This window comes from Artibeus jamaicensis, unplaced genomic scaffold (genome assembly GCF_021234435.1).
Source record: "Artibeus jamaicensis isolate MK-2021 breed Jamaican fruit bat unplaced genomic scaffold, CSHL_Jam_final scaffold_537, whole genome shotgun sequence".
NCBI lineage: Eukaryota > Metazoa > Chordata > Mammalia > Chiroptera > Phyllostomidae > Artibeus > Artibeus jamaicensis.
In genome coordinates this window covers 5,019,065-5,034,839 of record NW_026522047.1, presented here as the reverse complement: position 1 = coordinate 5,034,839, position 15,775 = coordinate 5,019,065, and the positions used below count along the sequence as shown (strand labels likewise).

Genomic DNA, 15,775 nt, shown 5'->3' with positions numbered 1-15,775 from the left:
CAAAGAAGCGGCTGGGCTGCGCTGTCCCCAGACTGGGCGGAGCCGGAGCCGCGGGAGCCAGCTGCGGGGGAGGGGCTGTACCACGTGCCTGGGGAGTCGCTGCCAAAGGGGCCTGGGCTCTGGGGATGACAATGTCTGTCCCTCCTGGTGCAGGGAGGGAGTCTGTCATGGGGAGTGTCACCTCCTGCTCTCAGGAATAAAGGGGGCTCAGCACCCTTCTTGCATGGACTGTTCTTAGCACCTGTACCTCCAAATACTCCTTGTGCCCGGAGGCATGTTTGGGAGAGGCCTGTTCTGCAACTGTTTGGCCTTATAGTGGGTCCTGGGGAAGTTCACCGCCCCCCCGTGGGTCCCTGAAGATGACCAGCTCTAGAGAAAAAGGACTTTCAGAGGCAGGGATACACTGGGGAGCATGGGACATTCTCCTGCTGGAGTCAGCTGCCAGCCTCCTGAGGAGCCCAGGCGGAGCAGAGACCCACCGCAGGCCCACTGCTGACCCCCGACCGCGGGGTGACCCGAGCCCCCATGAGCCCGGACCAGGGACAGACCAGGAGCGAGCCCCCATCCTTCCTTCCGTGTAATGCGTTATGTTTTCATTTTTAAGTGCGTTTGCTTCATCCCTTCTCATTCTTACTTAGGCTAACCTTGAAAGATCCGGTCAGGGTAGCATAGGAAACGCCAAGACAACCGTCAGACCCCAGCCTGGTACGGCGCATTTTCTGACAAACCAGAAAAAACAAAATCAGTAAGCGCGCTGTTTACTGGAGTGGATTGTTTCGTGTTTGGCTCTTCCCCTTTGTGCGTTTAACAGACAAAGTGTGTGCTGGCCGTAGGGGGCGTCAAGCAGGACCCCAGGAAGGGGGCTGGGCCAGGCACCCTGGGTCTGCCGCGGTTCTGGTTTCCTCTGCCTTCCTCTCCCGAAAGGGGATCTTGCTCCCCCGTAAGCGCTTTGAAAATAAACCATGTCCTGTGGCCGCTGTCTTCCTCCTCTTGGGTGACCTTGGAACCTTGGAACCCAGGCCTCTGCGGCGGGATTCCCGTGGGACCCCATGAGGGGGGGGATTTCACCTCCTGCTGTTTTGGAGACACACAAAGACAGAAGGCTAATGGCCAAAGCCCAAGGAGAAAATCTGCTTTTTAGAAATTGAGATTGGTGGACTGTGTTTTCTAATCTTTTTTTTTAACACACCAGCCTCAATCTAAAGCAAAAAATTCAAATGCATTTTGTTAGTTTAACTGAAATGCAAACCCAAAAATGCTTAACATTTTCACCTTAACTGAACAACATCGTAATTCCAAGATAGTAGTTTTGATTATTTAGAAAATAATGAGATAAAAAATGTATATGTCACAGAGTGATTTGGGTGATGATGCCGACTTATGTTTGGACAATTCTTTGTCTATTTATTATTTTTTAGCTCCTCACCCGGGGATATGTTTATTGGTTTTAGAGGGAGAGGAAGGGAGAGAAACATCAATCAGTTGGCCTCCCACACCCGCCCCAACTGGGGACCCACCAGGGATTGAACCCGCCACGTGCTGGTGTGTGGGGTGAAGCCCTGACATCTGAGCCCCGCCGGGACCAGTTCCAAAGCACTTCCCCATCCCGAGTCTCTCTGACCTTCGCAGGAATCCCATCTAGTAGACAGAGTCCCCCACAGGGCACCCGGAAGAAAATATTTGTTTATCCTTGTTAGCGGGCAACAAGAAAAAAAATGAGCAGGAAATAGTATATCTGATAAAATCTTCATTTGTGACAGTTTGGGTTTTTCTGACTTGGAAAAAGGTACAGCACAAAACTTAAGCTGGAGCCCAGCAGGTGGCCTGTGGGGGCCTGGGTGGCCCTGGTGTCAGGAAAAGCCCCATCCTCAGCCTCATGGAAACGCAGTTCCTTTCCCAACATTCAAAACTGCTTTCGGGCTGTGTTCCCTTGAACTACATCCGTCCCCACTTCCCTAAAGCCAAGAATCTTCCGAGCTGGAACAGCATCCACTTCTTTCCATTCCTTCTTTTTTTTTACTTCACTCCCCTTTTTCCTCCGCAAATACCTTGAGGGACTTCACACCACATTTGCTACAGAAGTGGAAAGGAAAAAAATGGAGATTTCTACTTCTTTTTTAAATTGATAATGGGTACTGAATACTATTTTTCTTTGTATTGTCTGTGTCTAGATAAAAATTTTAATCAGATTAGAAACTATCACATAGTAATTCTTAGAAAGAGTATAAAAGATTAATTTGTGCTTTACACACACACACATACACACACACAGGCACACACACAAACCCCAAACACTGAAATCCCAAGTGCTGTCACTACCGTGAAGAATCAGAAAACCCGTTCTCCGCACACGTCAGAAGTACTGCGGAAAGGCGGGCAGTCAGGACCTGCTTGAGGTTAGAAAGACTGGAATGATGGCGGTTTATTTGGGGGATCTTCCTGCATTTCGTTTTCGGTGACTGCTGGAAAAACTGCACGCAGAAGTGAGGCAGAAGTCACCCGGGGACAGAGGCCGCACGGTGTCCCCGGACGAGCTGGCAGCATAAATGTGCTGTCGATTGGAAACGCCGCCTGGCAGCGCTGCGTTTCCCTTCCACCCGGAGCGGCCGCCACGACCAAGTCCTGCCCCGGGCAGCGCAGACCCCGTATCCACACACGGGTGCGCTGGGGCATCTTCCTCCTCAGCGGGCTCCGGGGCACGCTCCCTGGGGCGTTCGTGGAGGAACTTCTCGTGAGCACGTCGCCTACATACATTTTGCTCTTCCCCATTAACCACGTAACCAGGGCCCGCAGCGCCTCTGCAGGTCTCTGGGCAGGGAAGGCCGCGCCTTCCTGCGACTCGCCACTTCGCCACTTCGGAAGCAGCTCCCGGTGGCCAGGCAGCTGCACAAGCGCCGGATTCCAGAAGCAAAAGGTGAAAAAATTCTGGAACGCGGGATTCAGGTGCTGGGCTGAAACACCAAGGAAACCAGCCAGCCAGGGGCTCATTTTCTGTCCCACGGCCTTTGGTAATTTCTGGTCTTTCAGCGACACGGAGACGAACACGAACACGCGTGCAAACCCACTGGAGGAAGGACAAGGAAAACCTCCTTACGTAGCAGACGCGCTCCCTGGCCTGCGCCTCACCTGCTGCGGAGCCGTGCGCTCTCTGAGCGCCTCTGGGCGCCCCTGGGCACGTTGGGGGACACAGCGTTTGCTCCCAGACCGCCCAGCGGTGGGGTAGGGCAGCCACTGTCGGGGAGCCCGCAAGCAGCCCCACCGGCGCAGGCGCACGGGTCGGTGCTCAGGCGCTCACAGCCGCCTCCGCTGCACGCCCAGGTGCAGGGCTGTTCCAACCTGCGGAGCAGGCCCGAGACCAGGCGCTGCGTTTGTTAGTTCTGTGTCGTCTTAGAGGTTGAGGGGATCCAGGCTCTTGAGAGATCTTGAGAGGAAAGATGCTCTCGGGATTTTATGGCTGGTTATTCTTAACATTTCTCAGAGTTGCACCTAGGCCTTAGGGTCTTACTAAATGACACCCTGTCGCCGTGAAAGCGGCAGTGTCCTCGGCACTGGAAGTCCTAAGAACACACGGAGCGCAGCTGTGCAAACGACGCCCCGGTCACTGCCGAGCTCGGGGACAAGAGCCCAGGTACCCGAGCCCATCCCGCAAACCGGGTGAGCGTTGAGCCTGACGTGCTCCCTGCGTGCGGGTCGCAGGGCCTGTGGGTTTGTGCACACGGATCCACCGCAGTGCAGCGCGCTCTTGTAGGGAAGGTAGGTTTTCTAAGTCAAATCTCAGTGTTGTCACCTACCCGCTGCGTGACCCCCCGGGGCCTCGGAATCCGACCTGTACGGTGGGGACCACGACCTGCCCCTACTGTTAACGTTGGAGGACTGAGAACGGTGCCGGGACGTGGTGGGCGCTGATTTTGTTCGTTGTTACCCTATCGCTGTCTGCGTGAGTAGCTGTCGGCACAGATGTGCCTGCAGGTGCAGCTCCTGTCCACACAGCTGGGGGCACGGTGAACACACCTGGGCGGTGCGAGCGTGGGTTGGACCGCTCTGGCCTCTCTGGACCTCAGTCTCCTCGTCCATAAAATGAGGCGACTGGAGCAGAGAATCTAAAAATAGCCTTCCTAGCTATTAGGAACAAAGCAAATTGAAATGTTGTTGGTTTTCTCTGTAAAATAAACAAACCTCTGACGCAAGAACACGCAGCAGAGCCCACAGTGGGCAATGGAGTGAGGAGCGGCTCTGTAATGCTCGGCAGACCTCACAGGGAATGACGGGCCCACGCGCGGGACCTCGGAATCCGCAGTGACGCTACACTGACTCGCTTCCACAGAGTCGGCCATGGAAACGCCGGGTCAGGGTTCACGGGCACTGCGTCAGCACACGAACGCCATCGCAGAAGGAAGTGGGTTTTCCAGAACCTTACAGTATTGCAGTCATTTCTGGAAACCAAAGGTCTTAAAAATATGAATAGTTCTGCAGAAATCAAAGAGTAATAAAGTGATGAAATCCTGGAGCCTGTGAAGGAAGAAAGTGGGAAATGATCAAACTCATGGAGCTTGGAGAGGCCATAAGCACGGGAAGCTTTCTAGTCCAGGACGTTCCGGGGAGCGGCAGCGACTAGGAGAAAGTGACCAGCCACAACACAGAAGGAAGTTGGACTGACCTCGGCACATTGAGGTGGATGGTCAGTGAAACACGCACAGAATGGTTGCTACAACTAAAAATACATGATTGGCTAATACTCTTTGGCAAGTGTCCCGATAGGGGAATTTGAGGTTGTTTTGTTGTTCTTGTTGTTTTGCCTAACTTTTTACTTCCCAGAATAAAAAGTAATTATAAATTACAGGTGGTCCCAAAGAACTGAATTGTCAGAATATTATCTGGCCGACAAGCGCAAGGCAGCATCTCAGAACAGGACTGATCCTATGGAAGGCGGCATCTCTGTGGGCACCTCTGGTAAACACCCCCGGGGTCCTGTGACCCTGACCATCACCTTGATGACTCATCGGAGTTGTTCTCATTACAGGTGAGGACAGATTCTTTCCTGTATTCCCAAAGGCAGGAGCCCGAACATCCTTTCATCTTCTCTTGATAACTGTTTTTCCGAAGCACAAACCATCTGCCTACAGCTCAAAATTTAATGACCGCCAGGGGAGCTGGCCCCTGCAGCCGCCACCGGGGGCGGGAACAAGAGCCCTGCCGCACCCCCCGCCCTCCCCGTCGGTGTCCCGGTGCGCCTGCCCTGCTGCCTGCCCCCCCCCCCCGCCCCGAAACAGGTTCGGACAGGTCTGTTTCTCGAATGTACCCAAAATGATCGCACCGCACGCTCTTTCTGCTGCAGGAGCGCCTCCAACCTGAGACGTACTTCACACAACACGCAACCCCCCACGTCGGCCTCCGTGGTTTTTGCTGCGTTCTCTGCGTCCGGCAGCCACCAGCTTTACCTCGTTCCAGGCAGTCCCGTCCCCACACGGTGCCCCGGACACCCTGGACCAGCAGCGGTCGGTGCCATCGGAGCGCCCTCTGTGCTTCCTGGCTTTTTTGCTCAGCACCTGCTCGAGAAATTCCTGGGCTGTGTCCGCAGCCTGTGTTCTTTGACCAGAGCCTAAGAAGTAAAGTGCAGGTTTTCCTAATTAATTTTGGTTCCACGCACGATGCCAGTGGTTTCGATGATAATTCCAGTTCCAACCAGGGTGCGTTAAAAACAGTGATGTGTCAGCCCCACCCAGGTGAGCATATGACAGTCGGGCATCACCAGTGCTGACGAGGCTGAGCAGCCAGGACTGAGCACAGCTCACCGGTCGGAGACTGCGCCCAGCCAGCAGGGGGCGCACGCGAAGGCAGCGCCTCCTGGGCCCGCGGGTGCCCCCCCACCTCGCTCGTGGGCCTGCGGTGGAGGGTCCTGGAATCTGCATTTTGACAGGTGGCCCGAGTGCTTCTCACACGGCAGTTTCAGCAACACTGTAGGAAACCAATCATTACTTCTAAGAAAATAACTGGCTTCATCAACAGAGGTTTGCATTGCTTTTAAACAGAAAACACAAATGCTGCCTTAAAACGTTTTAATACATTAACAAGAAACGAAGTGTTTGTTTAATTAGTGTGATGCGGAGGAAAATGTATTACATCTGCCTCCTTTACGTTTGACATCAGGCCAGAGTGGAAACCCACCCACCGGGAGGCGCCTGTCCCGCCCCCTGCTCTGCGGTTAACGCCGGGAAACGGGTCTCCTTTTCCGACACAAACCAGACCCCGTGTTGTCCAGACTCAGAGATCCCCAACCACAGCGCCGGATGGATGCACAGGCGCATTTGGCCAAGACGAGAAAAGGAAACCTCCGTGTCGTCCAGAGCAGATGTCCTTCCCCGCTACGCGAGGCGGTGATGTGGCTGGAGACGCGCGGCGGTGCGGGGCGCATTCCGCTCGGTGCCCAGCCCACCCGGGTTCCCAACCACGGTCCCGCCCAGTGCGTGCGGAGGGCTGTCTCCTGCGAGTGACCTGCCGCACGGTCACAGACGTGACCTGCCGGTTTCCACCTCATCAGCTGGGCGCCGACAGCAAGCGCGGTTCGGTTATCTAGTGCGTTAGTTCAGTACGTGAGATGGTGTTTCAGTTGTCTGAGTACGCTAGTAGAATTTTCAGATAAAAGTTCAACTTTAGGTACAGAAAAAGTTGTGAAAATGGCTCAGCGAATACCTCACAGCTAGTTTCCATTACTGTCTTCTGTTTAGAAGGTAAGTTACAATTAATAAGCCAATACTGACACATAATTATTACCTGGAGTCCATACTTGACTCAGATTTCCTTAGTTTTCACCCGATGTCCAGGACCCCAAAACTCTCAGTCATTGTGTCCCCTCTGCCCCTGTGGGCTGTGACGCTCTCAGACTACTAGACTTGGTGTTTCGAGAACCTGATCAGCCTTCTCAGAATGTCACGCGATACTGAACTCTTAAAGGCGACCCAATTGTCCCTAGGTCCTAGGTTCAATCGGCGCCTTCGGAAAATCTGACACACAGCAATTCTAACAGGAAGAAAATCTTTGGGAGGTGGTTCCAACTGACATTAGAATCAGCTCAAATGGACGCGAATAACTGGTCTTACTACAAAAGAGATGTAACAATAGAAGATAGAATAATTATCACTAATTAGTATTGTCATTTCTAAAAGCCGCGACATCACAAAGTGGGAAGATCACAATGATTCACCTTCCTCTGGCTTTCAGTCTTTGCTGTTTTTACACAGCCATAATATTATCTCAAGCTCTGTTTTTGATTTCATCACTGTTATAAACTTGTTTGCATGTGAAAGTAAAATGCATACTTGACATTTTTTAACTGCAGCGCAAACCTCATTCCACCACCGCAGTCCGAACTGTTTGCCCAAACGCTGGCAGTGGGGGATACTCGTTGGCTTCCATTCTTATGACGCTGTTGCACCTCCCCACAGGACGAGTCACAGCTGGACTTGCCTGCATCCTCTCCGGCTGGGTCCCAGGGCCCCGAGTTCCACCTTTCAGCCAGTTTCTGCCGGGACTCACCCGCAACACTGCTTTCAGGCCGCCTCACTGTGTCCTGCGTCAGGAGCAGAGCGCAGTTATCACGTCTCTGCGTGCAAACTCTGCCTCCTTTCCCGGTGGAACGTAAATGCCAACCTTACCGATCAAATTAGACGGAGAAAGTTTTATGTACTAATATGGCTCTCAGGAGGAGCTGCCCCTTTCGGAATCCAGGGGTTTGCCGCCACCGAGGGGGGACGTGTAGGGGGAGTCGACTGGGGACAACCATACTGATGACGGATGACGCAGGAAGAGGGAGCTGAGAGGCAGGCGGGCAGGGCAGTGGGGACATGGGGAGAGGTCGGCCCTGCGTGTGGACACCTGCCCTCTCTGCAGAGTCTCGGACCTCAAACGAAGCTCTTTTATAGACCCAGGCAGAGCTGCGTGCGAGTGGGTGGGGGAGCTATGGGCACCCGGGGTGGGGAGAGGAAGGCAAAAGCAGAGCGCACTCAAGCCGGCGGCCAAGGGAAGCCCAGGCACGTTTGGAGGCCTTGTGACTCCCAGGTCATCGGGTCTGAGATGGGGGTCAGGCTCACCCGAGTTCGGGAGACCCCCAGTGCCACCCAGGGGGCACACGTTCACATACCGCAGACGGCACGCTTCTCAGAGCAGGCCCCTCAGTGCGCTCCCGGTCACGTGACCTGTTTGCAGTCTCTGGTGTGAACAGATGTGCCCTGTGTCCACCAGCTCTTCTGTTAGTTACCTCCCACCCGTGTCACTCCGGCTCCTCTGGGTTTTGTATTCCGTGTCCTCGTTTCCTGCCGACTTATTTGAATGCACTGTAACCTATTGCTGTGGCTGCAATGACAACAGACCTGAGGGAATTCTTATCGCTGCAGAAGGCAGGTCATTCTCTGCCGAGCCCCTCGGTTGGCAGAAAAATAAGTCATCGCCAAGGTCTGAATCCATTAAGTGGCCAATTTTGAAACCCCAACATTATGAACATCGCATATTAAAGTTTTTGCAATGGATTTTAGTCTGGCCTTATCATTAGACTCTTTTAAGAAGCAATTTTTTATTATTTTTGCCCCCTTTCAAGAGAGTTTCACTATCGCTCACAATCTGTCGGGGATTTAAACTGGTTACAAGAATCAGAAGCTTCAGAGCTGGGAGGGGGCTTCCTTCCACTTTGACTTCAAGGTGGGGGCCGAGACCTCGGGTCACCTTCCGGAGTCACGGCGCGGCAGAGAAGGGACTCCGGCCCAGGTCCCGGGCGACCACTTCCAAACCCACACTGGCGTGAGGGGAGCGGACCTGCACTTCCCCTGCCCTCTTTTGGGCTCCCCCAAACTAAACTCACCTCACCTTTCAATTCACTCTGCCAGCTTGAAGCTGGCAGGTGGAATGTTTAAGAGCGTGGGAGTGGAAGTTTGCCACCTACAGGTTAAGAGGAAGAAATCTTTAAGGTTTTCCAGCAAACTCCGACCCTCTTGCGGGTTTTGAAGCGCTTCCCTGGGAGAGGGGCTCTCAGTCTCGTCTGAGACGATGCTACAGAGACGCTGCCTCCGCCATCCTCACTGTCAGGGTGACAGGTTTCTCCTGCATTCTTTCTTCGGTAGAACACGCTGCTACGCAGCAGACAGGAATGACAACACTGACCGGTATGAGTCCATCATTACAAAGGCACGAAAATGCTTCTCAGCGCCGAGAACGTCTTCTCTGTCGGCATTTGCTCTTCATCGCTAAGAAGTGACTGAGAGGCAGCGAAGGCCCAGCGTGACCTTGGACGAGTGGACGACCGTTCGGAAAAGGCTCTTTTTGAGGCTGTGCTGCCCACGCAGATAAATTCCAGAGGGACTAAATATTTAAATGTGAAGGATGAATAAGACCATAAAGTAACTAGACATGTAATCCTGGGTCCGGAAGACCTTTCTAAACATAACACCAAAGGAAGGAAACATAGAAATGTCAAATATTTAAAAACGTAAAGAAATATTACTGCCCCTCTATTCCTCACTAGTGAAGGAAGGTTTATGAAGGGGAGGTCACAATTTCACCCAAATTCCAGACAAACTTCCCAATATCCAGTGTGGAACATGGCTGTAGAAACGACACTTTCATCTGCAGACACTTTGGAAGAAGAATTTGACAAAAATATCTTAGAAAAGCTAAAATGCCCACCTAGCTGCTGACTCAATATCCGTGGAAGTTTCACCCAAGGGACAGAGTGATGAGCAACAGGAAGACGCAGCTACAGGCTCGTGGGCTGCAGCCCGTGGGTGGCAGCGCCCACCCCGGCACGGACCCGGCACGAACCCGGCGCCTGCCAGGCGGGCGAAGTAGCCCGCGGCGGGTGCGTGTGCTGGAAGGATGTGCTGCTTCCAGAGATGCCTTACTGAACTCTATTCGAGACTCTGGGGCGGTTTCCTCACGCATCGCCCGACGGACGCAGGCTCCACGGCAGCGTGGTTGGTGTGACCCCGACCACGGACGGCAGAGAACGTTCCTGTGTCCACGCACATGGGAGAGCAACAAGAAGCAGTAAAAGATGGGCGGGCGTTTCTGTGCATGTGCAAAACCCCAGGACGGAGGTGTGAATAGGGTGAGAGGAAGAGGCCTCCACAGTTAAAGAGAAAAAAGTGAAAAAGATTGGGGCCTGGCCGGGTGGAGATACGGAATTAAAAGTGTTTAGAAGAAGGTGCCAGAACATGAAATAAGGTTGGTCGGTGACATTGTCAGATGCAAAGTGAGGGCTTATCCAGACTGGTCTGGGGTCCGGGGAGGGAGGCCCCTGCAGATGCTCGGGCCAAGGCCTGCGGCCACCCAGACGGGGACTCCCTCGCCGGGGAGTCAGCTGGGGGCGGGCACAGCCCCTCGTCTAAAGAAACACCTTTGCTGTCGAAAAGCGCCACAGAGACACACTGCCAAGGCGCCACAGGTGAGAACTTATTTCATGGGGTAACAGAGACAGTGGGTCACTGGAAAGTGTTTCACTGTCGCGGGGGTGCCACTCAAGTAGAATGCTACTTGGTTACAAGTCTCAGCATCACCGCCCGCTGCCCCCTTTCAAAGCCATTAATTACTCATGTGCGTTCGGGGGCAGTTTCCAGCTCTATTTAGTTTGGGGGGTGGGGGGCCCTGGGGTCAGAGTGGCCCAGGGTCTCTCGGGGCCGCGTGCCTGGTGGTCACCAAATGGAGGCTTTTCACAACCACAGCTTCGAAAGCCTACAGACACCTGCAAGGACGACAGAGGGTCACCTGCCTCAGGGACGACAGAGGGTTGCCTGTCTCAGGGGAGTGACCGTGTGTGGACCGAACTCACGGACCTGCTGCCTGAACCGGATGCGAGTGTCGCATCTGCGTTTGTGACTCGGCCGTGAGAGGAAGTGGGCGCTCGCGTGAGCTGAGTCAGGATTCACAACATCTGCATTGTACCAACGCTCCTGGGTCAAAGGTGCGAGATTTCACTGAATAATGCAAATTCCGACTTCACAGAAAATAGAACCTACCATACGAAGTGAGGAGACCAACGATCTACGTTAATGTCAGAAGCACACACGACCGTGCAGTATTTTAACAAAAACTAAGTGGTAACAGCATACAGGAGAGTAAAAGTGTCCGTATCTACTCTAGTAAAGGAATATACTTTATTTTCAAACACTGCTCAACACTTGACACTACTGTTGTTAACTCTGAACAAAGACGGCATTCGTAACTGGGGTGAGGACCTGGGGAAGGAGGTCATGTGATCACGTTTAGGACAAACGTGGAACCGAAATCCACGTCTTTCACCCCAGCACGAGGACAACCGAGTTGCATCCCGTCACACGTCTGTGTCCCCTCGGGTTTCGCCACGTGGGACAACAGAGGCTGCAGCTGGTTGGTGGCACTACCCGTGACTTAATCAAACCCATGTAAAGGTGCTCAAATCAGGTTTCACAGCAAGTCCTGTAGCAGGGGCCGAGCCTGCTGGGGCCATAGCTGGAAGGAGGGAAAAGGGGCGCTGTCTCCACCCGGGACAGCGGCTGCTGTCCTGGAGCTTTGTGTCAACGACACCCAAGATCAGCAGGTCTGTCCCAACGCCCGTCAGGGATCCTAGTGCACAACTGCTCTCAGACTACATTCCAACAAAGAGACCGAAGGGTCCTTGGAAAGTACAGCCGACTAAGTTCCCGACCGTGGAGGACGGGGTTGAGGCCGGCACTGCGCACTGGCTTCCTCCTGCTGTTGGTGTGGGCGGCCTCCGCTAATGCGGAAAGACAGCAGGGACCTGGCATGGACGGAACTCCCTGGCTGGCGGCCTGGTCCGAGCCGCCGTCGCTGGCGCACTCACCGACGCCAAGTCTGGCCACCATGGGTGTCAGTCGGGCGAGAGCGCACTGTTGGGGGAGGCTGCTGGGATGGCCCTGGGCACACGGCACACCTCCTGGGGCCACCATGCACGAGGACCTGCCCGGTCTTCCCCGGGTCCCTGACCAGGCTCCTGCTGTGCTGCAGGACCTGACAGGGAAGGAATGCTCCGCTGGGCCCTGCACACTGTGAAAGCGGTGACGTCCCCACGCCCAGGTCCTCGTACAGTAACTGACAGGCATTGATCACTTTCTTCTCTGCAGCAGCTGGCACGTGAGGCACGGCGACTAGGCCACTAGGAGACTCGTTATCAGCAGGCCACACTACGAAAACCCTTTCCCGAAGACTTGGCGGATAGCGCTACAAAAACAGAAAGCCCTCCGCCTCCTGCGACCGCACCTGCGCGCGGCCTGGCCCAGTGACGATCTCGCTGTCCGTCTGCAGCACCAGCAGCACGAGGTCCAGGGCTCGGCGCCAGGCCTCCACCTTCGGTGTCACGGTGTCGTACACCCGGGGACCGTCTTCCCGGTTCCGGGAAGGGCCTGGGTTAAAAATCCCACTGCTCAGTTTACTGTATTCGTTCAGGACGTAGGACGCAGGGGAGCCGGAGGCCGCTGCGCTCTGCACGTGCTGCTGAATGAAGGCCCCAGCTTCGAATTCTGAAGAGTGACCGGCAGCGTTCCGCGCCAGGGCCGACAGGTACTCGCGCCACCCGCTCGCCAGGCCGCGAAGCACCGTTGGTCTGTGGAGCGCCGGGCAGGAGGCAGCCGTCGGCAGGCCCCCCGAATGGACGTGGTCTCCTTCGGTCACAGGCTGCTCCGCGAGAACCTGGAGGTGGCCGAGACACAAAAACTCCACGGCACCCCCTCCCAGGAAGACCGTTCGCTCTTTCAGGGCGCAGTGCAGACGGTGGGCACAGGCCCAGAACCTGTCTTCCTGGGTTTGTACCTGGGCAGCCCCCGGGCCAGCGAGCACCGCCGTGACCAAATTCACCCCTTCTGCCTTCAACATGATCGCCCGTCTGCCAACCCCGTCGCCAGCGCCCCCGGGAGGGCCGCTCCAGAAGGCCACGCAGACCCCACTGCCCACGGCGTCCTCATTCACCTGGGAGACATAGGCCACCAGCACGGCCCCCGACGCCTCCGCGAAGGCCTGTAGCACCCTGCCATCCACCCCCGCAATCACCAGCCGCTCACTGCGGGCGCACCTTCCGAGGAGCCGCTCCGACACGCTTCCCTGCACCAGGACCAGGCGCACGCGGAGCCGCGCCAACACCTGCAACACGCGGCCCACCCACGCCTCCTCCGCGCCGTCCGGGTGGAGCGCCTCCGCGCTGTCCGAGGCCACCTGCACCCGCGCGGGCTTGTTAAACCCCAGGTGGCGGTAGTTCTCTGTGAGGTCCCCCTCGATGAGGACCACGCGCAGAGGCCGGTCATGCACGTCCTCGGGCACTGGGGTCCCAGCTGCCGAGGCAGCGGTGACGAAGCCCGCGCAGACACAGGAAGCAGCCTCCGGTAAACCTGGTAAACGGCACGTGAGGACTCTGGAGACGTCAAACGTGAGCGGCACCGCCCGGCCACCCCCGCGCACGCTCGCCTGCTGGCGCTGCAGCCGCAAGGCCGCCTCCGCCAATGTCATGCTGCTGGCGTCGCCGTGGCTCAGACCCGCTGCCAGGTCGACCAGGTCTTTGCACCCGTGGGCGTAGGGAGCCCCGGCACGTTGCTCTGAGACGCGACCTGGTCTGCTCGCCTGCCCGTGGGCACCCTCGGCCCGACCGCAGTGCCTGCTGTGGGTCAGCACGGGCTTGCCGTAGTGTGGGGCTGCGGGCAGGCTTGTTCTCAGAGTCTGAGGAGTTTGCGACCTGTCGGCATCTGTTCCACCCGCAGCCCGAGGTCCGAAAAGTGTAGCTGATTTAACGGGTGACCCAGAAAAACTGGAAATAGTCCACGACCGAGAGGCAGCATCGTGGAGACCACGCTCCTTTGGCATCAAATCGGCCTCTGAAGGGGTCTGCTGGAAGGGTCCCACTGCAACACCCGATGGTCCGGGTCCAGAAGCCATCTGTGCGCCGTCTGTCCGGTCGCAGACAGTGTGGAGGGGGACCTGAAGGGCGACCACCTCCTCCATGCAGGCGGCCAGGCCCTCGGACATTCCCGACGCGATGGCCGGCACGGGCACCCCCAGGTGAAGGCACTCGGCAGCCGCGCTGCTCCACGCCCCGGCCAGAGACAGGAGGGTGCTGGCCCCAGTCCCGTGCGCGTCATTCTGCGCTCGAACGGCCTCCCCGAGGAGCTGCCCCACCGCGTGGGGCAGGTCCAGCCTTTCCAGCAGCCTGACTGTGGAGCTGACCAACACACTCTCGCGACCCTCTGCGTCCACAACGAACTTGGGCAACTTCACTGGGCCCAGGAGAGTCCTCCCCGTGCGTGCAACGGAGGCGAGCTGCTGGAGTCCCAGGTGCCTCCTCCTGTTTCCCCCCCGGCGAGCCATCGCCTGCAAATGAAATGAACACCTGGGACGTTACAGAGGGCGGGTCACGGTCGGGAATGCCGATGAGGAGCAGTGAGGCACAGTTGGGGACTCTGTGGAGTTTCTGAATTGTGCAGCTTCCCTTACACTCCACCGGGTGGCGGTGAAGGTGTGTGTGCTGGGAGAGGACCCTTCATTCCACCGGGCGGGGGGCTGCGGGATCCAGCAAGCCGCAGGCACGGTCTCCAGGAGAAGGCGATGCTGGAAACCAGTTTCGAAGAACCATCTGAAAAAGTCGGCACGTTGAAGGAGGTGGCACACGTGTGTGAAAATTATGGAGTGCTGGCATCAAACAACAAGCAGTCGAGTTTTAGGGCATGTAAAGAGCGTGGGAACTGCGGGAGACAGAGCTCTGGAGGAGGCGAGGGCTTGCGGCCCACAGGGCAGTAGAGCTCTAGCAACCCGGCCGCTGCACCGGGAACACCAGGAACACGGAAGGGCTTTAGGAGGTTAAGAAACAGCTGGACCCAGTGGGTGAGCGTGCACCCCAAATCCAGAAGCCCGGGGTCTCAGCTCAGCTCTCCAGCCTCCGGAGATCTTCCTAACTACTCTGCCCGAGCCCCAGAGCCCCCACCGACTGTACTGCCCGGCATCATTAGGAGGAGGAGGGAGTGCTGTGCTCCCAACAGTGCCTGGCGCAGGGTGCGTGCTTCCCAAGCCCTCCTCCTGCTACTGCCGCTGCTGCCCACACTGGGGCCCAGCACCACTGGGCCAGGGCTGAAAAGGGGGGTACGGCCCTGAAGAGTACCCCTAGTTACTGGATGAGAAGGGTGCGGAGGGATGGAGAGGAGAGGATGGATTTGGTCACTGATTAGAGTATCGGAAGGAAAAACAGCAATATTTAAAGGAAGTTCGAGAGCAATTCGACTTTTCCCACATAATTTTCAAAATTAACATCTAACACTAAGGGGAAGAAGTTCCGAGAGAAAGACTTCAGCTTTTTAAAGCTAAAAGGCTTTAACATCACTTAGGTGGGAAGCTGCCTCCTAGGTCGGAGCCCTCAGTTAAGGTGCGGGAGCTGAAAACTGCAGGCAACACAAACTTCTCCCTCTAACACAGTCTAATTCTCCGAGTACTACCTTTATCGCCATCTTTTAAATCCACACTACCAAAGAGCACACGACTCCCCGAGTCTCCCTGTCCTCCAGCGCCGGCGCCATGGCCCCCGATTCACCCCAGCAGCTGAGGAGCCAGCACGGAGGCTCCAGACGCCCTGCAACCAGCAAGGGTGGGAACCCAGCCCCTCCTCCAGAGAAGTTTCCTGTGGCTGCCAGGGACCTAGGAGAAAAGCCACTAGTACACTCCAGGAAAACATGTAACAGACTCTTTGAACTCACGTTCAAGTTCTTTTGTGGAATAAAAATTACTCCTGACCCACGCAGGCCTCCCCCTAGGCAGCATCGAA

At 56.0% G+C, this 15,775-nt stretch overlaps 1 protein-coding gene across 4 annotated transcripts in view; it reads right to left on the bottom strand.

Annotated features, from left to right (window-relative positions):
• Nucleotides 1–15,775, bottom strand: part of BBS12 (Bardet-Biedl syndrome 12) — a 32,011-nt gene that overhangs the window by 12,997 nt on the left and 3,239 nt on the right. For 2 of the 4 annotated variants that reach the window (XM_037129835.2, XM_037129836.2), the window contains exon 3: nucleotides 9,746–14,596. The exons of 1 other annotated variant lie outside the window; for it this stretch is intronic. In XM_037129835.2, the coding sequence (XP_036985730.2) occupies nucleotides 12,202–14,331 (2,130 nt within the window). In that variant the 5' untranslated portion in view covers nucleotides 14,332–14,596 and the 3' untranslated portion in view covers nucleotides 9,746–12,201. Of the gene's footprint in view, nucleotides 1–644; nucleotides 720–9,745; nucleotides 14,597–15,775 lie in introns of those variants that run through there. One more of the 4 variants, XR_005080236.2, reaches the window with a different exon arrangement.